The following is a 26,109-nucleotide window of genomic DNA, read 5'->3' as shown; positions in this document are numbered from 1 at the left end:
TATTGTCCACACAGAGCCCAACACAGAGACCATGAGATCTTGACCTGAGCTAAAATCAAAGAGTTGTACATCCATCCAAATGAGCCACCCAGGCATTCTGAGACTAAAGCATTTTAAAATCCAAGATCATGGGTGCCTGGGTGGCTCAGTCAGTTAAACATCCGACTCTTGGTTTGGCTCAGGTAATGATCTCATGGTCTGTAGGTTCGAGCCCAACATCAGGCTCCACAGCTGGCACAGCAGAACATGCTTGGGATACTCTCTGCCCCTCCCCTGCTTGTGCTCTCTCTCAAAATAAATAAACTTAAAAAAAAATTACCCAAGATCAAATACTTTTTTTATGAATTAAAACTCTTTCAGGTTGATAATGATCATCTATTTACTTATTAATTCAAAATATTTTAACACTAGCTGCTTATGAGCAATTATGCCACATACTACCAATAAAAAATATGAATGAATAAAGAAATGGTCCCTGCCCTCAAGGGCTCACAGTGTAATACAGGACAAATATACTATTAGATCATTTAAAATGGCTCTCTAAATGATCTGATGGTGCTATACTACTGAGAGGGATGGAAGGACATTGGGAAGAGGACACTATACAGCACAGAGAAGGGAGATGAGAGCTAGGACTGCAAAGTAGCAGGCAGGTAGGCAGGAGATGTGCTATGTTCATGAGCTCTACCTTCATCCTCTAGGAAAAAGAACAAAGTTTTTCCAGAAAAGTAATGGGAACTGCATTTTACCTAACAGATAGAAAGCTATGAAGGAAAATGGTTCTGAGGACACAATACTGGAGGAAAAGCAATTAAGATTTGGGGTTCTAAGAATGACAGATATCAATTATACTCATTAAACCTAAAATGTATTTTTTAGGTGTCTAACATAGAAATCAATAACAGCAAGTTTTTTGAGATGAGAGAATCAAATCATTTTCAAATAGTTTTACATCTTTCCTTCTAGTCTGTATGCCTTCTATTTTTTTTTTTTTTCTGGCCTTATTGTCCTAAGACCTACAATGTTAAATAAGAGTGAACTGATTTTAGGTCCAATATTTCACCATTACATGTAAGATTCGTGTTTTTGAAAGACAGAATTTATAAGATGTAATTAAATCTGCTGAGTTTTTTCATAAATGGGCATTAAATTTGGTCAAATGATGTATCCACGTGTAGTGAAATCATTGTAGGAAAATCCCTTATTCTGTTAATATAGTGAATTAAAGTACAATTTTAGAATGAGAAACCAACTTTCTGTTGCTTGGGATAAACTCCACTAGATCATAAAAATGATACTTTTATATATTAGTACACAATTCAATAATATTTTATTAATTTACTGTAATATATTAATTATAATTATTAATTTAATATTAAATATTTGTGATTTTTATACATTATATTTATTTATACATAAAAATTATATATACATATACATATATATTAACAGTTTGTCTCATTCATATCAATGTTATGCTGGCCTCATCACATAAGTTAGAAACTGATTCTTCCACCTCTGTTTTCTGAAAAAGTTTGTGTAAGATTGGTGTTCTTTCTCCTATAAGAGTTCCATAGAATTCACCAGTAAAACCATGTGGTTCTCTCTATGGAAAGTTTTTTGATAATGAATTCAATTTCTTTAACAGACACATAGCTATTCAGATTTTTTTATTTTATACTAGGTCACTTTTGGTAAGCATATTTAAGAAGTTTGCCAATTTTATCTTAATTGTTTAATTCATAGCATAAAGCTGATCACAATGTTCTTTTATCTATTCCTTAATAACTGTGGGGTCTTTAGTGAAACTCTTCTTTCATTCTTGATCAATTTTCGGTCTCTCATTTTTTTGATCAGTCTTAGCCAGGGGTTTATTTTTAATAATCATTTCCAAGAACCAACTTTTGGCTTTGTTACTTTTCTCGTTTGTCTTTTTTCTGTTTCATTGATTTCTGCTCAAATGTTTATTATTTCTTTTTTTCCAATGTGCTTTGGGTATACTTTACTCCTTTTCTAGTTTCTTAGAGTAAAACCTTGATTTATTCATTTTAGGTATTTCTTTCTACTGTAAATATTATTACAGTTCAATATCCTTCTTAGCACCACTTCAGCTACATTCACAAATTTTATATTTTATTATTTTCTAGTTTAAAATATTTCCAAATTTTCCTTCTGACTTTTTTGAGCTGTGTATTATTTAGAGGTGCACTTCCAAATATTTGGATTTGGGTTTTTATAGCTTCTAGCTCAAGATTCTTAAGTTTACTGTGGCCACAGATCATACTCAGTATTATTCCAATCATTTTAAACTTATGTAGACTTGCACTCTAGCCCAGCAAGTCTCTTGGTAAGAATGCGAAGTGCCCTTGAAAAGAATAGGTGCCCTGCAGTCACTGAATATAATATTCTATAAAGAACAATTAGATCAGTTGATAATTAGTGATATTCATACCATGTACCTATCAACAAACTGAAAGATCTGTTACATCAATCACTAAAAGAGGAATGTTAAAAATCTTCAACTGTTACTGTGGATCTATTTCTTCCTTGTTATTTTTTTAATTTTATTTTTTATATTAGTTAATATGCAATGCAATTTTGGTTTCAGAAATAGAATTCAGTGATTCATCACTTAACATACAACACCCAGTGCTCATGACAAGTGCCCTCCTTAATACCCACCCCCCACCCCCCTCCATCAACCTTCAGTTTGTTCTCTATCATTAAGAGTCTCTTGTGGTTTGTTTCCCTTTCTTCTCTTTCCCCGCCCATTCCCATACATTCATCTATTTTGTTTCTTAAATTCCACAAATGAGTGAAATCATATGATACTTGTCCTTCTCTGACTTATTTCGCTTAGTGTAATACATTCTAGCTCCATCCAAACTCCTTCCAGGCATTACCTTGATTCCAAAACCAAAGGCCCCACAAAAAAGAACTACAGGCCACTATATCCCTGATGAACATGGATGCAAAAATTCTCAACAAGATACTAGCAAATCAAATTCAACAGTACATTAAAAGAACTATTCCCCATGACCAAGTGGGATTTATTACTGAGCTGCAGGGTTGGTTCAATAGTCACAAATCAATCAACATGATACACCACATTAATAAAAGGATAAAAGAACCATATGATCCTCTCAATAGATGCAGAAAAATTTTGACATAATAAATATATTTGACAAAATACAGCATCCATTCTTGATTAAAAAAAAAACCCTCAGCAAAGTAGGGATAGACAGAACATACCTCAATAAAGTAGAGATAATGTAACATACCCCAACATCATAAAGGCCATATACAAAAGAACCACAGCTAATATCATCCTCAATGGGGAAAAACTGAGAGCCTTTCCCCTACAATAGGAACAAGACAAGGATACCCACTCTCAACATTACTATTTAATATAGTACTAGAAATCTTAGCCTCGGTAATCAGAAAACAAAAAGAAATAAAGGGTATACAAATCAGCAAGGAAGACAAACTGTCACTATTTGCAGATGACATGATACTCTATGTAGAAAACCTGAAAGACTCCACCAAAACCTTGCTAGAACTAATGCATGAATTCAGCAAAGTCGCAGGATATAAAATCAACGTGCAGATATCTGTTGCATTTCTGTGCACCAATAATGAAGCAATAAATCTAAAGAGGTAAAAACTCTGTATTCCAAAAACTGTCGAACACATATGAAAGATATTGAAGAGGACACACACAAAAAAATGGAAAAACATTCCATGCTCATGGAAGGAAGAACAAACATTCCTTAAGTTATTTTAATACTTCATGTGTTTTGTATCTTATTTTTAGGATCATAACTAACTTATGAATGTTATATCTACATTATAATCAAATGTTTCTTAATCTGGTATTACTTCATTTTATCTCTGACATTAAATATGGCTATTTCAGTCTTCTAATGTATAGTTTTTCCTCTCTTTTTCTATTCATTCATTGTCAACTTTTCGGTATCTTTTTCTTTGTAGGAAATTTCTTAAGACCTAAATGTTTACTGTCTCTACCTATTCTGAAAATCTTTGCATTTTAATTATTTAGTCACTCACATGTAATGCACTTATTGATTAGGGCTACTAATTTTCCTATTTGTTTTCTTTTTTCCTCATCCCTTTCTGTTCCCCTATTCTTCCATCTCTGCCCTTTGGGGTTTGTTTTCTGTTTGTTTTAGAATTTTATTTTGGCTATATCTTTTTGCATATTATTTAATGGTTTTTCTAGTCAGTGCTGTCCAGTAGATCTTTCTTTCTGTGGTGATGAAAATGTTATATAATTTGAAATGGGCAACAGTCACTAGCTACATGTGGCTACTGAACATCTAAGATTAGATTAATGTATTTGAGGGACTGAATTTTTCATTTTAGTTTTAAGTAGGTTTACATAGCCACATGGTGTTATTGTCTATCATACTCCAAAACACAGCTATAGAAAGGTAAGAAGTGACTCGACTGAAAATAAGTTTAGTGTACCTCATTATAAACTGAGGGCATATTAATGTTTTCTATAATTTAAAAGACAGTAAAATTAAACCCCAAAAGAAAGCAGAATCCTTAGGGAATAATATTTGTAACTACAAGCTAAGCACTAAGGATGTTTGTTTGCTAGGAGCTATTTCTAGATCTTTCAGTTCATAGTTTATAAGAGTATACAATTTTTTTTCACAGAAATTAACCATTAGTTTATACTGACATTTCTATTTCAAAGTACAATAAGTTGAATCAAATCCCAACCTTAAATTTGAAATATAAATATTTTCTAGGTATTAAAAATTAATGTGTTCCACTCCATGTAAAATTTAAAAACCTTAAAGTCACATAGATTCACATACCATTATACCATTTGCTTACCCCATGTGGTAGAGCTGTCATATATGTTACCTCTAAGTATAAAATAAATCCCACTATATATGGCATTGTTTTCTTTTAAAGAGTCCTATGTACTAACAAGAAATTAAAAGAAAAACAACAGGCTTTTATACTCACTCACCCACTTGCAATTTCTTTTTAATGTGAAAATTCAAATACCCAACTGGTATCCTTGTCCTTCAACCTGAAGAAATTCCTTTAGTGTTAAATAAAACACAGGTCTGCTGTAAAATACTTTCTTAGCCTTTAAAAGTTTATTTCACTTTTAACCTTGAATATTTTTGCTGGATACAGAATTCTAGGTTGACTGGGCTTTCCCCTTTCATCAAAGATATTCTATTATCTTCTGGCTTCCACAGTTTGCAATGAGACACCCGCAAACTTTTTTGTTGTTCCCTGTATGTATGATTTTCTATGGCTTCTTTCAAGATTTTCTCTTTCTCTTTAGTTTTCAGCAGTTTGTATGTCTATAAGTGGGCCTTGCTGTGGTTTCCATTGTATTTTCATTCTTTGCATATTCTTTCTTGAGATTCACTAAGTTTCTTGATCTTTAAGTTTACATTTTTTAAGATGTTTAGAAATTCAGCTTTTATTCAAATATTTTTCTATCCCACTTTCCTTCTCCTCCATTTGATACACCAACCAAACATATTAAATTTTTAGATGAGGTCTCACAAAAATTACTTCAAATGAAAGGTATTTACTTCTAGAATTTAAGTTTTTATTTATTTTGAGAGAGACAAAGACAGCATGGGTTGGGGAGGGGGAGAGAGAGAGGGAGGGAGGGGGAGGGGGAGGGGGAGGGGGAGGGGGAGGGAGAGGGAGAGGGAGAGAATCTCAAGCAGGCTCTGAGCTGCCAGTACAGGGCCTAAAGCGGGGCTAGAACTCACAAAACCATGAGATCATGACCTAAGGTGAAACCAAGAATCAGACGCTTAACTGACTGAGCCACCCAGGCACCCCAGATCTAGAATTTCTATCTGGTTCTTTTATATAGCTTCTATTTCTCTATTATAATTTCCAATTTGTTCATTTATTACAAGCATATTTTCCTTCACATGCTACTTATAACAACTTCTTCAAAGTCCTTGATAAATAATTTCAGTTTAATCATCATTCCTAATCTTCTACTAGATGCCTTTTTCTGGGTAAGAATCACATTTCTTTTATTCTTCATATGTCTAGTAATTATGGATGATATCCAATATACTATGAAAGGTATATTCCCCAATGCTGATTTTAATTTAGCAGTTAACATGGAAAATTCAAACTCTAAACTCTAACCTCTGTGGTAAGATTATGTGATATCAGTGAAGTCCAAGTTCAGGAGACAGTCTTAACATCTGGACTGTATGAACACAGAGTTTAGGCGCCCCCTAGGTACTTCTCTACTTTCCAGAGACCTCCTTCCATTTTCCAGCTTCTCTTCTGCTTCTCTTCTGTTAAACCTTCTCTTCTGCTTTTTCAAACTTGTTAGAGTATGGATTTCTATCTGTGGAGCACCAACTGGTACCTGCCCTCAAGCAAAAGTCTGTTAAATCCAGAATTTCAAACAGTATCAATCTTTTCATCTACATAGTGACTCACCTCCATCTTTTCCCCTCTATTTAGCCATTCCAGTACTTTTAACTAGTTGATTTTTTAAGCCATTTTTCCTGAGTTTATGTTTCTACCGGAAAGAACTAGCCTACCATTATAGAAAGTAGAACTTAATTTTTTAATATTATTTTATGACATCCACTGAAACTTTCCCAGGCTCCCATAAAGTCAAAGACAGGAATCATCGAATAACTTCAGTGAAATTCGCAAACATGTCAACTATATAAAAGCCACTGAATTATAATAGAACATTGTATAGGTGCTTCAGAATTTCTTTTTTGGCACATTTCTCTAAAGGATAGCATCTTTTCTTCACCCACCCCTGCTTCAAATAATCTTGAAAATTTTCTATTAGATTTAAACCAAAGGGCAAAAGCTTACTTATCTTTTTTTGCTTTGGTTGATTGGTTTGTTTCAGGGTTTTTTGAGAGAGTTTGTTTTTTCATAGTATGTCTGGTATATATCACTCTTTATTAAGAGAAAAATGACAGTAAAAATATTGTGAAAGGAAAACATCCTTGAAAAATATAACTCCCATGGAACACTGGTAGTTCTAGCCACTTATTTTGAAAACAAAAATTAGAAGTGAAAAAAAGAAGAAGAGAAACTGGAGAAGCTGGTGATTGTAACCAAATATAGATAAAGTCTAGATGAAGTAATTTCTGAGAGAGATACTCAAATCATTTCTTACCTTTTGACAGCTCCGGTCAATAGGATCCACTGGAGTAGATCTGGGATGGGTTACTCTAACATCATCTCTTCCACATTCCAGGTTGGTCCATAATTCAGTTATAAGTGCATTAATAAACCCTGAGAAGAATTATATACATATTTACAGTATACAATTTCTTGGAATTATGGAAGAAAGATATAATTATCCCTCTGACAAGATTGGTTCTCTCTGACAAAAGACACATACTTACATCTTCTGTAAGAAAGAACCTTTAAACTTAGTAGAAATTATATCTCCTGTTGTTAATTATACCTATATGATACCTCATTATCCTAAAACTATATAATGACTAAATTCTGAGAGACCATTTCCCTAAAGAAGTGAATTTTGAGTGTCTGGATTTATCACTTGGCCAATAACGTCTCACCATGCTTTTCTGAAAAATAAGGTTTACCCTTTACTCTTCAAGTGAGAAAGGCAGCTGAAAGGTGGTATGTGTTTGTATGTATATGTGTATGTTGTGTATCAGGAGGCAGGGTAGGCACTTAAAAGAGTTTAAGTGTGTTCCTTACTCTAATATAACTGTTTTTATAATTCCTATGCTTAAAACAATTCTTCATTTCACACAATTTTGGCTCAATACAGTCTAAATTCTGAATCAGGTACTATATATCTAAATGAAAGTGATTATTAAGGCTGATTATTATTTTATGAAGAATCAAATTACATTTTAAAAAAGTGTAAAACAGAACACCTAATCATAAAATCAGTAAATTCATAATAACATTAGAACAGAAAGGTTCCTCTGGTATAACAGGAAAAAAAAAAAAAAGCTCTGAAATCAAGAATATCAGGGATCAAATTACAAATATGCAGGCTTAGTAGTCGTGTCCTTAGATTTGTTCAACTTCTTAGAGCATCAGGTCCCCTGTTGGAAAACTGAAACAGTGCTATATTCGAGGGTTGCCATGAAGTATAAATGGGACAATACATATGAAGTTCCTAACATAGTACCCTAAGAGATCATAGGAATTCAAGCAATGTTAATCTTCCTTCCTTTGTCCTGTAAAATTATTGCAATTAATCCTCTCACGGGAAGCTTGACAGTATTGGGCTCAGAAGCTTAATGACTTGACCAACAGGGAAATCTGAGATTGTACCTCCAAATGCTTCCATTAATATGCCCCTGAGTATAGCAATATGTTAGATTTTACACTAAGTAGAAGAAAAAATAAGTCGTTCGGTTTAGGACAACTTCTTCCAAGAAGCACGTTTCATAATACAAGTACTCCAAATTAGCTTAGCCGAAAAGTTTTTAAGATATATTATAGTAAAATATTTTCACTTAAGGAAAGGACCAATTATGGTCAGTGATGTTCTAGTTCATCAACACTAAACTTTGAAAAATATAACCATAACATCTCTATTAGAAGTTATGTCTTGTCTCTCTGGTCTAGGGTTCAGATAGCCTTAAGGTATATTAAATTCCCAATGTTTAAACTCTTAAAAATTCAATCCATTGTAGATAATACATGCTGACTGCAAATACAGTGGTAAAAGTGGTGAAAACTAAGCTTTCAAGGGCAAAAGAGAAAGAAGAAGAATCAGGAAATTGTATGTATGATAATTATTGTGGTTGTGTATATTTTGATGCATATACAGGCCACTAAAACTGAGCATTAAGAAATCATGTAAGATTTAAGAGGGAAAAAAAATCTTGTAAGATTCAACTGTACTGAAAGAGGATTTATAAGATGAAGACAATTGCTTAAGCATCAAGTACTTCTCAGTTTAATTCATTATGTTCCATTGTTCTGAGGAAAAGAGAACAAGGCTGTGTATATATACTTCAAGGGAAAAAAAATCCCATTGCAATTTCATGGAAGAGAAAAGATAAAGGAAACCCTGTAACTTTCCCTTACCTAAGGCCAAACCTGCGAAAAAGAACTTTGTAGAGTAAATATCCTGAGAGCTGATCATGCCAGTTAAATTTTCTATTGGCTTGCTCATTTTATTTAAAATTATTAACATTCTGATTAAAAGAAAAAACCTACCTGAACTTTGTAGTGCCACTGCACCTGCTGCTGTTGATGACACTTGTGTAACCAAAACTCCGTAGCCAAACTTTTTATGCCTGCTGATCTAACAAAATGAATAAGGAACAATGAAAAGCAGGAAAACATAAAATGCTAATATTTTATTTATATGTTACATGTAGGTTACTGATTCTTCTTGTTAGAATACTAGACATTCTTTTAAGTAAACATAATGGGCAGCAAAACAAACTCAGACACCCTGTCAATGAGTTAATATTTTGGGGGTTCTCATTTCAGATAGAGGTTCTGGTCCCAGCTGTAAAATTAAGTAGCGTTTTGCTTTGAACAAGTCACTTCCCTCTCTAGGTTAAAACAAAGGACTTTGACCATGATGAAGATTAACATTCCTTCCAAATTTAAATGCTGTTATTTTATTCCTTAGGTCAGTCCCTCAATAACAAATTTCCTCGCATATAAATCTGTATTGACTATCAGCTAAACTATACTCTTAATTTAAAAAAAAAACTTAAAAAAATAATATCTTCTCAATGGCAATCATTTTTAGAGGAAATGTGATTTTTTTCCCTAAAGTAATTATATATATATTAAACACACAAAGAATACTGATCATTAACATACAAGTTTATAAATAGTGTTGTAGAAAACACTGGACAATTTGCATGTCACAAAGAGTACTATACATGTATTCCTGGTAAAGTACACAAGGATCACTCCTGGCAGAAAACAATACGGAAATAACAGAAAATAAACAGTGTTCCTCCTTAGATCTTAGCTAAGACCAGGTTGGCTAATAAAATTGTTGATATCTAAACAAAGTTAACCATTCACAATTTGTATTTTTTCAACATTTCATTAAAAGAATTGATTTTTTAAAAAAGGACCTGTTTTAATCAAATTTTTAAGATATAAACTGTGCATTCAGTCTTGAAGGCAAAAAAAAAAAAAGTAGACAGGGAACTAAAAGCCCATGGGAAAGAATTAGATTGGATTTTCTATTCATGTCTCCATTTGTTTGCCTTCCTTTTCCATTTTTATTACTCATATTTTCCACTTTCCTTGAACCTGCCATACATTAGTTTTGTAGTTAGATGACAGAGAGGTACAAAAATATGAATGGCTATTTTTTTTCCCACTCTCCTTCCATAATAACTAAATAAATACCTTACTGATCAATCAACCCCATTGACCCTGCTGACTCAGATATCAGCAGCCACAGGGGCTTCCTAGATTCACACTAAGTACTGAAAAGGAAGAGGCAAAGAAAAACTTCATAGAAGTTAGAGATGCTTTACTAAGACTCAGCTTTCATGAAACACAAATTTGAGTTCGAGTCTTACTGCTGTTAAGTAGATGTGAGAGCATATGCAGATCAGTTAACAAGCCTGGGTCTCTACTTTCTCTTCAGCAAAATTAAGGAAATGGCCTACTGGCTTTCTTACAAGATAATGGAGAATTTAAATTTTCAAAAAATTTCTTGAATAGCATAAAGCACCATTAAACTATTATATTATATTACAAGGTTGTAAGTTACTGAGGTTCAGGGAACAGTGTCTTCTATTATAACAACCAGTGTGGTACAAAGACTAGGGTTTTTTTTTTTTATATATTCATAAATGTTAAAACAGAGACATCTATTCCTAGCTGTATTATCACAATAGCAATAGTTGTGTATGCACAGTCTCAAGCATCTGATAAGAAAAGTGTCTTTGAATTGCTTCAATATTTTCAAAAATGTAAAAAAACAAAACAAAACAAATGGCTAACTAGTACACAAGGTGATTCAAACTCACCAACAGAGAAATTCAAATTAAAATGGCCATATATGTAAACTTAAAAATCCTGAGAAACTTCAGGATTTACTATAGTCTGAATGTTTGTGTCACCTCCAAATTTCGTATGTTAAAATCCTAACCTCCAAAGGTGAGATAGTAAATGGGACCTTGATTTGGTCATAAGGTGGAGAGAACTCATGAATGGGATTAGTGCTGTTATAAAAAAGATCCCAGAGAGCTCCCAAGCCCGTATCCATGTGAGGATACAATGAGGCATCTGTGACCAGAGAGGGCCCTTCTCTGACCACATTGGCATCCTGATCATGGACTTCCAGCCTCCAGAACTGAGCAGTAAATTTCTGTTTATAAACCACCCAGTCTATGGTATTTTAACAGCCCAAATGGACTAAGACAACATTCTACAAGATATATACATATCCCAGGATATTACACATATTAAAAACATTAGCATGGAAGTCTGGGGTAGAAGAATACACACAGGGTGAAATGGAACTGTGAACCAGAAATGACAGGGAATAAAATTAATTAAGACAACATCTTGCATGGACAAATGACAGCAGTATGCCATAAACTGAGGCATGTAAATAAGTTCTCTATACTTGAGGCCCATTTAAATAATAATTAAAAACACATCTGCTCATATAAACCTTATGTCAAACTGATGAACTAATGCTCATAGGTTTTATTTGTGAGGAATGGTCAGGACCGTCTCTCAAAAACTACTTACCTTCACAGGCAAAAACTCTTAAGTTTTTTGTTTTTATAGACTTAAACAAAAGCAGGGAATTAGAACTGAAGAACAAATAAAATCGTATTTACAACCTGGTAACCTAGTAACATCAATATACAACAGCTGTGAGAGACAAAGAAGACACTTTTAAAAGCATACATATAATCCTAAAAAGCCCAAAAGTTCAGGAATGTTTACACCATCACAGCAAAAAGTTGAATACACCTTAATGGACTTAAGAGAAAGGGCTAAATTATACTGTACATTTTATTTAACAGTATCTAAAAATTAATCTACAAATATTTTTCTTTTTAATGTGAGGACCAAATTCTTACTAACGTGTACATTTAGACCCAATAGTGAATTTCCTCCTCCTGAAATTCCACCCAGCTTTAGTACAACCAGATGTTTGTTATATTTATAACACATCTGGATGGTTAACTATATTTTTCAATTCCATCTGGTTGTTTCCCATCCTGTAAACATATCCATAGATACCAACATCAATTCTAATGCTTTCCTGAAATAATATCAAGTTAAATATTACAATGCTATATGGTTTTTTAATTGAGGTTTAATAACCTCTTCACTCAGAGAAGACAGAATGATATTCTTAATAGCTTTTACAGCAAGAAAAATTCTTTTTGCCTCTAGCAGATGGTAATTCATACCTGTAATTTTTTTGCATATCGGTTGAACATAAATGTCAGACATTCGTTGATGGCACCTGTTCTTTGAAGAAATAGTAGTCCTTTGGGAGTGGCAGCAAAATTTAGTAAATCATCTAACAAATTCTCTTCCCAAGCCATACTGAAACAAGCAAAAGAAAGGTATGCATTTCTTTATAATACTCAAAACTAAAAGAAAATATTTCAGCTTAATGTTGTTGATAAACTTAAAGAGTACATACTGAGGACTAAGTATTCAATATTTTTAAAAAAACAGATTAAAAAAACTATGCTTTCCTTGATAATAATGATTTTTATTGTATTTTCTGCCCAATAATTTTCTTTCACTTTAATTAAATATTAACTGCATGTGTCAGCATTTTTTTACACCTAGATTCTCTCATCTGTGCTTTAAATTCTTTCTCTTCTCTTCTTGTAATTCTGCTGGGCTGGGAGTCCCCAGGCCCCAACTCTCCATTATTTTCATACTTTTTATTTTTTTTTCCAGTATGTACATATGTATGTATCTATGTATGTGTATGTATGTATTTACTTAGAGACAGTGCAAATAGGGGAAGGGCAGAGAGAAAGGGAGAGAATTCCAAGCAGGCTCTGACCTGCCATCACAGAACCTAATGCGGGGCTTAAAGCCATGAAACCACGAGATCATGACCTGAGCCGAAACCAAGAGTCAGACACTTGACCAACTAAGTCACCCTGCCTCCCCTATATTTTCTTTTCATTACAGAGTATCTGTCCTCTAACTTTCCAAAGCATATCAGGCATAGTATCTTTATTTTAATAGGTTTTTCATTTTACTTTTGGAGAATAACATTGTTTTTTTCTCAAAACACTTTTAAAAGGAGGGCCAGTAACATTCTCCCCAGAAAAAGTTTGAAACATTCAGAAGACACAGTTAAACAGGGGAGCCAGAGCTAGAAATACGGAAACATAGGAGGGGAAATGAGCACTTCATTTGAAGTACCAGAAAGAGAAAATGTACTCCCTACTGGATATTCCTAGTTGTCTAGAAAGAAACTTTGTATATAAAAATAGACCAAAAATTAATTATTGACATGTATAGTAAAACAGTGAATCTGTAGAAGTGTGCCATTTACCCACCAAGGAAGTTTCAGAAGTCTGTTTTGAAAATGATTGTAAAATAACTTGAAATCCAGGACTTTCCCAATCAAAAAGAGAATAAGTCCATGTTTTGACACACATCCCTCTGCACCAATCACAGAGTAGTGGCCAAAGATTCAGCCATGTTTAAATAACAAATTCCATTATGGACAGAAACACACAGAAGTGAGGCTCTAATTTTAAGGTAAATGCAGGCAATGGAAACTAAATTTAGTACCAGTAAGATACAAAGGACTAGAGGAGTCACACATCAGATACAAGACCAGTGCTAGGCTCACTGCTTAAGACAGACCTACGACTGGGTGAGACTAATAGAAATAATATATATTTAACTCAAGTAAAGTATAATTTACATACTTAAAAATAGTATATGTAACAAAATACTTATGTATGTATAACAAGGTCTAAAAGTGGGGCTTTTGACAGAAGCTTTTGTCCCAGAAGCCTAGGACAACAGGAAGACACAGATAAAGCCTCATTTCTAGAAATGAGCATATGATCAATTTATATTCTAGTTCTTCAGTTGTAGCTATACTATCCACATCATCAGTGACAGGAGCCTCAAAATACCAATACAAAATGTATTTAAAATATGACAGTAAAAGAGAAAAACCATAAAACTGCTTGGCAGGGAGAAATGAACATAGAAATATAAGTGGGAAGAAACAATAAGGAAGGAGGAGAAAGAAAATAGGGAAGGAAACAAAGGAAAAGACTGAAAAATGAACTCCCAATCAAACTTTAAGAGAGATCTAAAGCTTCTCACAATACCCTCCAGTTCCATCCACATTGTTGCAAATGGCAAGAGATCATTATTTTTCATTGCTAAGTAGTATTCCACTGTATGTATGTATGTATGTATGTATGTATACATACATACATAACATGCTGTATGTGTGTATACACACACACACACACACACACACACACACATCTTTAACCATTCATCAGTTGAGAGTATTGTGCTAAGCAAAATAAGTCAATCAGAGAAAGATATATGATTTCACTCATATGTGCAAGTTGAGAAACTTAACACAGGAACATAGGGGAAGGGAAGTAAAAATAAGATAAAAACAGAGAGAGGTAAAACATAAGAGATTCTTAAATACAGAGAAAAAAACTGAGGGTTGATGGGGGTGGGGATTTGGGGATGGATGGGTTAAATGGGTGATGGACATTAAAGAGGGCACTTTTCGGGATGGGTGTTATATGTAAGAGATGAATAACTGGGCTCTACTCTCCTGAAGCCTAGAGTACACTGTATGTTAACTAACTTGAGAATTTAAAAAAAGATATCTAAAGCTAAGAGCTAGCAGAATTGACACTTATCAAATGAATCCATTCCAGCTGAAATAACTTTCAGAAATGACTAAAATAAATTTATGATACTCAAGGGAAGTTTTTAAAATGTTTCTATTAAAACTGAAGCAAAAAGCAAAAGGGAAATAAAAACAAGTACATTTTTTAAAAAAGAACCATTGGAAATTCTGGAAATAAGAAGCATAGCCACTTATCAGTCACAGTCAAAGAATTATTGAATTGGATAGTAGATAGGTAGGAAATGTTTAAGAAAACAGATGACAAACAGAATAAAGACTGAAAGGCCTCAAAACACATCTAATAAAAGCAGTAAAAGAGAAACAAAGGGATATACGAAAAGACACTAAGAATTTTCTAGATTTGAGGAAAGACACCAGTCCAGTCCATAGATTGAAAGAACATTCAAAGTACCAAGCAGGATAAACTCAAATCACACAAATGACAAACATCCAAAATACACACACACACAAAAGCAAAAAACAAACAAAAGCCACAATCAAATTAAAAGATAGGAGAAAGGATATAACCTATAAGAGAAATGTGATTACACTAACAGATTTTTTCAGTTATTCCAAAAGAAAATGGAGTAATAGCTTCAAATACTGATGAGAAATAATTGTGTATCAAAAATTTTATACCCAGATAAATTATAAACTACCCTTTAAGAGGGGCAGTTTAGATAGGAGTGGGTTGCATGGATTGGAGGGGAAATGGTCAATTTCAGACATAAAGAGAAGACTAGTTTACTTCTCTCAAACCCTTAAAGAACAATTAAAGGAAAACTATTTGGAAACTTACTATGGGGGAAAATGTGAGCCTATGAGAAAGAATGAGCTACAAGTTTCAACAAACAGCAAAAAACAGTAAATGTCTATAAATTTAATAACTGACTGAAAAGAAAAATTAGGTGCTTCAAATAAGAAAACAAAGTAAGGTTTTTTAAGCAAAGGCAGATTTGGGTTTTAAATGACCCTGTACTGTATCACAAAATCTCACCCAACATAAAAGGATACATATCATGCAATCCAGGTCCTCTGAAAATATAAATTAATTAGAAGTCAACAGTTAAAAAAATATATTAGTAAAAATAACTGTTTGGAAACAACTGTATTGAAAACATTTCATGGGTTAAATAGTAAAATCAAAATAGAAAGTTTTTAAAATATTTAAAAGAGCTTAATATGAAAGTACTACATATCAAAATGTATTAAAATTAGCATGGCTGAGGTGCATTGCTTCTTTCAACATCCATTCTCATTCCCCTTTTCATTTACTTTCCTGTACTACAGAAGTGAGGAAAGGAGAGAAGATGCAAACAGCATTAGTAAAACCCAAACCTGGTCTTTGCATAAACTAATACAATAAAGTAGTCAAGGGAGGAAAACAGCCATAAAAATACTAAGACTCAAAAAATAAATAATTATAGCTAAAGAATTTTTTAATCATACAAGAATATTTCAAACGAGTTAAACAATGTATATGTTTAGATAAGAAAAAGTCGTTTTTTAGGAAAATATCAAAAGTCTCTCAAGCACAAAAAAACCTGGATAACCATTAGCCATTAAAGAAATTGTAAATTTTTTTAATGTTTGTTTATTTTTGAAAGAGAGTGTATGTGAGGGAGGGGCATAGAGAGAGGGAGACACAGAATCTGAAGCAGGATCCAGGATCTGAGCTGTCAGCATAGAGCCCAACATGGGGCTCGAACTAGTGAACTGGAAGATAATGACCCGAGCCAAAGTCAGATGCCTAACCAACTCAGCCACCCAGGTGCCCCAAAAGAAATTGCATTTTAAAATCTACCTTGACTCCCACCCCTCCAAAAAAATTAACAGAGGAGAAAAACTTAGAGAGTGCATCCCATAATTTTGAAAAATTACAGAAAACTGGCATAATTTTATCTTTTCTGCCAAGATCTTAACATGTAATTTTCTTTCACTTATAGAGAAGATATGGTTTGAAATGGAAAATCAAGCCACTGAGTGTGTTTGTTGGTATTGAGATAAGGGCGATGGCAAAAAATACAGTTTTGTTAGCTTATGAGAACTTGTTTCTTTGAATGGTTAGATATTATAGAGGGTTAGACACTTTCATGGATATTGAGTTTCAGGTGTTTATTTCTTTGGATCATGGGCGGAGTTTTACAGATCAAAGACACCTCCCTTACTTCACCCTCAAGTTTTCTAACTCTTGATGATTGGTTGGGGCAGATTGGGCACCTTGTTTTCCCTCTAATTATATTCTTCTCTATGGTCACACTAACAATGATCCCACATAGTTTGCAATCACTGCACTCCCTACTATCAACCAAAATAGCATGGTAGAAATTTCAGTTGGGATTACAATCCAAAGCCTAAATTTAAAAGACATCAATCCCCTATGATGACTATATAAATGTTTCTAATCTTCTCTGCAGTATTGTAAGCATCAATAAATAGAAAAATGGAGGGGGAATCTCCAAAATATGCTTGTCAGAAAGTATAAGCTCAAAATACCTAACATTAGTCTGTCAGAGGTTCAAAAATAAGAATTTTACCAACTTACTGTTAATTTTACCTTTATCATATCAATCTTACTGTTGGTGTCATTATTTAGAAACTAGTGTCTAAGAGTAGAAGTGCTATTTATTCACTGATTCAAGAAAGGTATAAAGAATGGGAGGAGATATTTGCAAATTATATTTCTGATAAAGGTTTAGTATCCAAAATATATAAAGAATGTATACAGCACCAAAAAACCAAATATTCCAGTTAAAAAATGAACAGAAAACATGAACAGACATTTCATCAAAGACATACAGATGGCCAACCAACACATGAAAAGACATTCAACATCACTCATCAGGGAAATGCAAATCAAAACCACAATGAAATATCACCTCACACCTGTGAGAATGGCTAAAATGAAAGATTCCACTACTGGGTATTTAACAAAGAACACAGAAACACTAATATGAAAAGATATGCACCCCTATGTTAACTGCAGCATTATTTACAATAGCCAAACAAGGAAGCAAAATGTCCATCAACAGATGAACAGATAAAGTGATACACACACACACACACACACACATACACACACACACACACACACACACACACACACACACAAATGGAATAGTACTCAGCCATAAAAGACAACGAAATCTTGCCACTGGAAACCACATGGATGGATCTACAAAGTATGATGTTAAGTGAAATATGTCAGCTGGAAAAAACAAATACCACACAATTTCACCCATATGTGGAATTTAAGAAACAAAACAAATGAACAAAGACAAAAAAGAGACAAACCAAAAAAGACTCTTAACTACAGAGAACAAACAGATGGTTACCAGAGGGTAGGAACATGTGAGGACAGGCTAAATAGGTGACGAGTTTAAGAGTGTGCTTATGATGAGCACTGAGTAATAATATGGAATTGTTGGATCACTATATTGTACACGTGAAACTAACTTAACACTCACTGTATATTAATTATACTGGAATTAAAAAAAATAAAAGAAACATTATCAGGAATCTATGTACTGACACTAGAACAGTCTAATTAACTGGTCCACATGGTTTTACACTCCAATTTTAGCAAACTATGAAGGAACAAATAATGTCTATCTCCAACTTTTCAATTAACACAAAAGAACAAAATACATTCAATTCTATGAGGTAATTTAATTTTGTTGACAAAAATGAAATCAACAGTTCTGACTCTCTATTATCAAAAAAGTCTATTAAATCTTATTTCTAAGACATTAGAATCATATACTGTAGGAACCTCCTTTTCCTCCAGAATCAAGTTTCTACATTGAGCACACATTCCCCATCTTAACATTGCTTGCCTCTTACCACCTAATCACTTAGTCTCCATGGAAGAAGGGACTCAGGAGATCTGGAGAATGTCCTAAGCACACCTGGCTAAGTAATGCCTCTCTCCCAGTCTACTGTGTGATCCAGCTAGCTGGCTTCCTGTAGGAAGCACACATTCTGCTCTGTTCTACTGTGTAGTTAAGTCTGTTCTTTGTTAAGCTCTGCCTCAGAGGGAAGCCTGTGACTGTCCACTAACCATTGTGACAGAAGGGTAAATCAAATTCTTGAGCTCTTAGGAAGCCTGTATATATTCAATGTTTTGATCTGTTTGACTTCTTTATCTCTATTACTTGGTTGACAGCTCAGGAAAGAAGCATGGCATACAATTTATTAGCTCTTTCACACTCTAACTTCAGAATCTAAAAATATTACTGAGAGTAAAATGTATTGACTATTAATTACGTTCCCTCTTCTTAGCCTATTTGACCATACTATTTCTTCCATCTGAAATAACATTTTTCCCCTTTTTAGTCAGGTTAGTATCTATTCTCTTTAACTTACTTTAACAACTTCTTCCAAAAAGATTTCCCTCACAAGTTGCCTCCCAATAAACCCTTCATGACCCCATCATATAAATTTAGTATACCATATTGCCACATCGTATTTATTTGTATTCTACCCTACACAATAAGCTCTTAAGATATAGGTATCCTCAGAAGTCCAAGCCCTTGGTCTAGCACATGGCTGAATGAATCAAAGGAAGATAAGAAATCAGAGGAGACCTCAAAGAAAACATCTAAAAACTACCTCAAAAACTGCAGAAATGTTTTTCTCTCCACACACAAAAAAATGGCAATTAAGTTTATGACAACAATCAGAAAAAAAATTATAGCTAATTTTTAGGAAATTAGCTATTTGTTGAGTTACATTGTTAAGGAAATTAAAAAAGGCTTTTTGTTAGACTTTAGTTAAAACTATGCCTATCCAAAAAAAATGTTGATTTTTAATTTTTTCTTAAGAATATCCCTTAAAGTTCTATTATCTGTTTACAGCATGCCAACAACTAAGAAGAGAATGCAGGTATATTAGTCATCAGATACTAATTAAAAAAATTTTTTTCCCATCACTAATTTGACTCCATGTCCTATTGGTATTTGTGAAGATACATGGAGATATCTAAATTAAAAATTAGTATAAATACTGAATTAAATAATTTCCTTATGCCAAAATGTAATTAAAATGCATTCCCACACATTCTGAAAAATCATAATTTAAATATAAATAGACTTTGCTGGCATTTGAAATCACCTTATTCCTATGGAACTCCCTAGTTAGCTTTCCAAAATTTAGTATTTGATAATTCTCTGTATTTTCTGGAAACATTATAACAGATCCAGTTTCTTAACCCAAAATGTAAAGACAGGATGAACCAAGTATAATAAATATTGCTAGATGTAAGGTACAAGTAAGGTACAAGTATCTCCAAAAGTTCCCCGTAGGTATAATTTTCCTCAATCCTATATGTATATGGTCACCTTCCTATAAAGTCCTTTTTTTTTTTCTAGTTTTTATTTACATTCCAGTTAATTAACACATAGTGTAATATTAGTTTCAGGTATATTTTTGCTACCATGTTTAATTATATTCTCATTTTTTAATTATTTCAGCAAATGTAGAAAAACAGATAAGTTTATTCAATTGTGCTTACAGGTTTTGGGATTCCTGGCTTACTGAAGAAACAGATTCCAAGCACTTTACTGGAGTAGGAGTTCTTTCTGATTGCAAACTTGTCTAAAATATAACAGATTAATTTACATTATTTATTGATTACTCATAAGATCTCATGATACGTTTTTATAGTTGATCCTTAATGTAACTAAAATTAAATCACCTTCAAATTTTAAGCTATTTGGCTTTTAACTAAATGTTATGTAAAATATTTTATAAATGAAGCATATAAATGTGAGGAAAAAAGGCTTATTAGTCCACTGATACATACTACATTTGACTCTTGCAACATTATCTCCAGTGTCCATAACAAAACCCCAGCTGTCTATAAAAGTTGCTCAGAAACAGCTTCTAAAGGATGTCAGTTTATGCAAAGATAGTTTACCTAAAGGCTCTCCTGCAAGAAAAGACTTTGAAATGTAGTTAGGTCCTAGAACTTTGTCTTAGTGGGAGATGAGGTACAGGTATCCTGTACCAAATTAAAAAGCATTCTGTTCCCTAAAGTACTGTGATACTAAAGAAGGCATATTTGTGCCAGTAAAAGATTTTAACTGCATTATGATAATACTATAGTGACTATATTTGAAGTAAAGATTTTCAGGGGGGAGGAAAAGCTTAAAAATTCTTACCTTCTTCCATGCTTTTGCTATAGACTCATGCAAACTATAAGGAATTAACACCTGTAAGCCTTCACATGTACCATATATTTGACGACACACAGAAATAAAAGCTCCTTTAACCACAGGCAACATTTCCGAACCAGAAAAAATAGAAATGTCTTCATCAAGAAGTTTTTTCGAAAACTGGGCAATTATATGAGCACCTGTAGAACTAAAACATGATACTAAAGTTATTCCAAGGTTATAAATCATCACCTCATCAAGTACTACCAAAAAAGTCGAATTGTATCATAAACTTTGCATTTTCTTGGCTTCCCATTTAGTCCTCTAGCTTTTCTTGGACATGTCAATATTCCTGTTCCCACCTATGTACAGATAGGTGTCTAATAATTAGCAGTTTCAGGAGACTAGAAGGAAAGAACATCAAAACTATACACTTAACAGGTTATAGACACCATGGGTCCCGGGCCATATGGAACTTCACTTGATTATAGTGAAAACAAAATCCTGAGTTCCCCTGCCATTAATAGAATGTAGCTCCTGTATTTCAGAATCTCGGACACATTAATAGTAATAACAGATAAGGAAAACATAGTAAATGTTTAATATGCCAAGTACTGTTCTAAATATTCCAAATATATTAATCCATTTAATCCTCACAATAACCCTATAAACTATACTCTTCATTTTTTAAACAGATAAGCAAATAAAGTTAAGGCTTACAGGAATTAAATAACTTGAACAATACCACAAGGCTTGTCAGAGGTGGAGGCAGGCCACAAACCCAGGATATCTGGCTCCACAGCGGCACACGTTTAGTCTTTCTAGCTTCAGGATAGGGCCTTCCATGTACCCCTCCATACATCTTCAACAGTTACCAACATTTTGCCAGTCTTGTTTTATATATCCTGACCTCCCCCTCTGCCCACCTCTACTGAAATATTAAATGCTACATCCCAGACATCATTTTACCTAGTGTACATCTTTAACTGATAAAGGTTTCTATGTTATGTGCCAATACCCCCACCAAACTATGATTCTTTAATCTATCTGATAGTCCACCCATATCAAGATTTTCCTAATTGTCGTAAGGTTGTCCTTATAACAGATTTGTATAAATCAAAATTCAAACAAGTTTCATGCAGTGCATGAGGTTATTGTATTATTTAGGCTCCCTCTTTCTCTCTTTTTTTTTTTTTTTTTACCTATGCCAATGATTTGGAGAAATGAAGTTTTTTTTCCTATCCATACTATTATTTGGATAACTGCTTCATCATGGTGTCATTTAATGTGTTCCTCTACTTCCCCATAATTTCTGTAAGTTGATAATTATATCTAGAGGCTTAAGGTTCAATTTCTTTTTTTCTCAGAAAAAATAACTTTATAGGTGGCTGCTACTGTGTACCTCCGACTGCATCATGAGACACATATTATTGTCCTAATTTTGGTGGTGCTAAAAATCAACTGGTCAGATGGTAGGAGCCTGAGCTCTCCAGTAAGAAGTCCTCCTCTCATCAAGCCATTCACCTAATGGTTTTAGCATCAATTCAGGATAATTTCCTAAATGAACTATTTCATTAGGAATTACCAAATGGTGATTTCTAATTATCTTGCATTTATTAACTAAAAGCTTTTTATGAAGAATTTTATCTTTAGTAACTTAATAGTTATATTAAAATACAATTGGTACAAGAAAGAATAAAAAAACATGTTTTAATTTTTTTAATCAATTTACAAAATGAGTTGGTGTCCTCACAACTTCAATGGGTAATTGACGAGATTTTCTTTAATTTTAGTATGTTTTTTAAAACTATGTTTGTATGCTTTATGTATGTTAACCATTGAAGTAACTATTTTTTTAATTCTTAAATTATCCATCTTCAATCAGTAGGAGGTCCCGTCTGGTAGCTTGGGGTACTTTTGACACAACATCTTTAGTCTTAGATAATTTCCTTACTTTCTAGAATGATAAGATATCCCAGGATCACCTTGCACATTTCCCAACCCAACCCAGAAACAACTACCTTCAAGGATCCCTTCCTCCTTTTGTCGGCGGAGGGGGGGGGGGGACCTTAGATATTTAGAGACCACAGTCTGCTAAGGGGTCATCATTACTTCTAGCCTGTCAGTGCTAAGAAAAGTATAATTTATGGGGTGACTGGGTGGCTCAGTCAGTTGAGCATCCAACTTCAGCTCAGGTCATGATCTCACAGGTCATGGGTTCAAGCCCCACGTTGAGCTCTGGGCTGACAGCTCAGAGGCTGGAGCCTGCTTCTGACTCTGTCTCCCTCTCTCTCTGCCCCTCCCTGCTCACACACTGTCTCTCTCTTTCTCTCAAAAATAAGTAAATATCAAAAATAAAAATTTTTTTAAGAATAATTTAAGAGAAATATTTATTTCCGTTATGAATTTAAATTTCAATTAATATATTTTATATTTACATAAATTTAATTTATATATAATTTTATATATAAATTTAATTTTAATTTAATATATATTAAATTAATACATGTTATTTTATAAATATAAATTTAATTTCATGTTTTTGTTGAAATTCTAGTTTCTTATGATGCTAATTACTTATTTGCTTTATTTAGAATATGGGCATAATAGTTTCAGAATATATTAAAGGCAGATTAAGATTATTTTTGTGATTTTTTTTTTAACCCTATATATCCCACTAGAAATGTTCAAATCAGGTCACTTTGAAGTAATTTTTTGCATGGGTAGGTAACTAACTTGATTGGTAGTTAAATGCACTTATTTCCATTTGTTTTAATTTCTTCAAAATTTGAACTCTTCTTTTTAACTTTTACATTTAGCATATAAATCAGATACATTATTCCAAAGTCAAATCTAGGTCCAATCAAGGTACATGTCTTACCTTTCTACCTCCCCATCCACATGCTTTTCTCCCTTCCTCGAAAACTATTACTTTTCAGTTTACCCTTTCATTGCTCCTTTTGAAAAATATCAACAAATATGTTTTTGTTTATTCATATTCTATTCATATAAAAGGTAGCATTCTATGAACATTCTTTTGTTTTGTCTGTTCACTTAACATATTCTGAAGACAACTCCACAGCAATACATAAAAAATTCCATGTTCCCACTGCAGAGCTAAGTGTTCCTTTGTGCAAACATAATTTAATCAATCAGTCTCTTGTTACTGGACATTTGAGACGATTCCAGTCTTTGGCCAATATAAATAATAATATCAGAAACAACCACTGAACAATGGGGAGTCAGAAGAAATGGACATTTTATGTCTTACCTGTTTAACTTCAATTAAGGAAAACTTTTAAAAAAATGTAGAAATCCTAATGACTGGGAAAAAACTAATTATATAATTAAATGTCTATATAGCAAAAAAAGACAAAAATCAAAACAAAAAAACTGAAATAGGGAAGTGATGGACAATAAAAAGAAACTTTAGAACTCGTGACAAAAAGTTAGTCTTTCTCATTTTACAAAAGAATTGTTATCTATATAGAAAAATACTTCCAGTTGAGTATGGCAGATTGAACACCTACACTCATATCTGCACCCTCTTAAAATACTAAAATGCAAAATAAACAGAATTTTCAGAAGGCTTTTATAGCTGCCAAGAAGAAAAGAAAGGATGTGATAGTAACAATTTTTTATACTCTAGAATGTGAAAAAAACAAGAAGTAATTCAGGACCTGGAAAAACTGAATGATCAGCCAAAATACAGAAAACAGAACACAATTTATTTCATCAAACCTCTCAAAAAACTCAAATTGTTGGAACCAAGCATCTCTGGAGTTGGAGACAGAAGTGAGACTGAAAACAGAAGAAATGCCTGAAAGTCAACTTAAAAAGAAGTTCACCCAGGGGCACCTGGATGGCTCAGTCAGTTGGGCGTCCAGCTCTTTATTTCAGCTCAGGTCATGATCTCACAGTTCATGAGATTGAGCCCGTGTCAGTCTCTGTGCTGGCCATAAAGAGCTGGCATGGGATTCTCTCTCTCCTCCTCTCTCTGCCCCTCCCTCACTCTCTCTCAAATAAATAAACTTACTTTTTAAAAAAGTACCATGGAGCTACCAAAAATAGTGTTTCATTCATCATCTAGGAAGATGCTCATGGTTACACATAGGAAAACTGAATAATGTATATGACATTTTTATGAAGAGAAACAAAAATTCTAGTTATGAATGTACGTTTTATACATCATTATAAGTGCAGAGAAGGTCTAAAAGCATAACAAAAATACCATTGGTTAAGCTAGAGATGGAACTGAGTGAGGGTAGCTTTTGTGCACTTTTGTGTGGTTTGACTGGAATCAATCATGGGTGGTCTTAGAAGTCTGAAAGAGTACAAGGAGCAAAAACATCCCATATGGAATGAATCCTCCTATTCTTACTTTGAAGTTATTGACATCAGGCCTACTCTGCCTGTATAGCCCACAATCCTGGTTACTACTAGAATCTGGAGATCATCTACTATGTTGTTAGTGGCTCGTCAGAATCTAACTACCTAGAATAGTTACCCTGATTTTCATTATTACACATTGCATAACCTTTTGGAAACTTTGAATTAGATTGAGACAATATGCTAAAAATTCCACAAATTTAAAGCATAGACATGTACCTTTTTTCTCCAGAAGAGTTCATATTTTCTCCATAAAGAAGTAAGGTAAGTCCTTCTTCTATAGACGCTATTCTTGCCAATATATCAGCTATGTGAATTAAAGCGGTTTCAGAGCAATTTGGAGCAGTCTGTACATTAAAAAGATAACAAATAATAATTTTATGACATGTTAATACATCACAACTAAAACTCAAGAGGGGTAGTGTAGTCTAACAAAGTTATATTACCACAACAAAAAGAGTTAATGATTGTTTGGTTGTGAATTATGTCTGAATTAAATGTGTCATTAGATTATATTCATTTAGCACAGTTGATAAGACAAATATATACAGGCTTTTTACCCGAACCAGTTATTGTTTATGAACACAGTTGAGGGGCCTGCTGTTCCCGTTACAGTTTTATATATAATTCTATTTGACAGATGCAGTAGCTTCTCTATTTCCACTTTGCTCTTTACTTCCCACTCACTGGATTCCTGAA

The 26,109-nt window shown here is 33.3% G+C and overlaps 1 protein-coding gene across 1 annotated transcript in view; it reads right to left on the bottom strand.

The window, feature by feature from the left end:
• The window catches only part of TBC1D32 (TBC1 domain family member 32), a 201,564-nt gene that overhangs the window by 115,463 nt on the left and 59,992 nt on the right, over positions 1-26,109 (bottom strand). The window contains exons 16-21 of the mRNA XM_047102681.1: positions 25,630-25,757; positions 21,028-21,229; positions 20,379-20,461; positions 12,408-12,546; positions 9,211-9,298; positions 7,175-7,293 (exon numbers count right to left, since the gene is read on the bottom strand). Coding sequence (XP_046958637.1) covers positions 7,175-7,293; positions 9,211-9,298; positions 12,408-12,546; positions 20,379-20,461; positions 21,028-21,229; positions 25,630-25,757 — 759 coding nt within the window. The remainder of the gene's footprint in view (positions 1-7,174; positions 7,294-9,210; positions 9,299-12,407; positions 12,547-20,378; positions 20,462-21,027; positions 21,230-25,629; positions 25,758-26,109) is intronic.

This window comes from Lynx rufus, unplaced genomic scaffold (assembly GCF_022079265.1).
Source record: "Lynx rufus isolate CCGP_SWC_20201006 ecotype Redwood Valley unplaced genomic scaffold, mLynRuf1.p SCAF_6, whole genome shotgun sequence".
Classification (NCBI taxonomy): Eukaryota; Metazoa; Chordata; class Mammalia; order Carnivora; family Felidae; genus Lynx; species Lynx rufus.
This window is presented reverse-complemented; position numbering and strand designations above follow the sequence as displayed.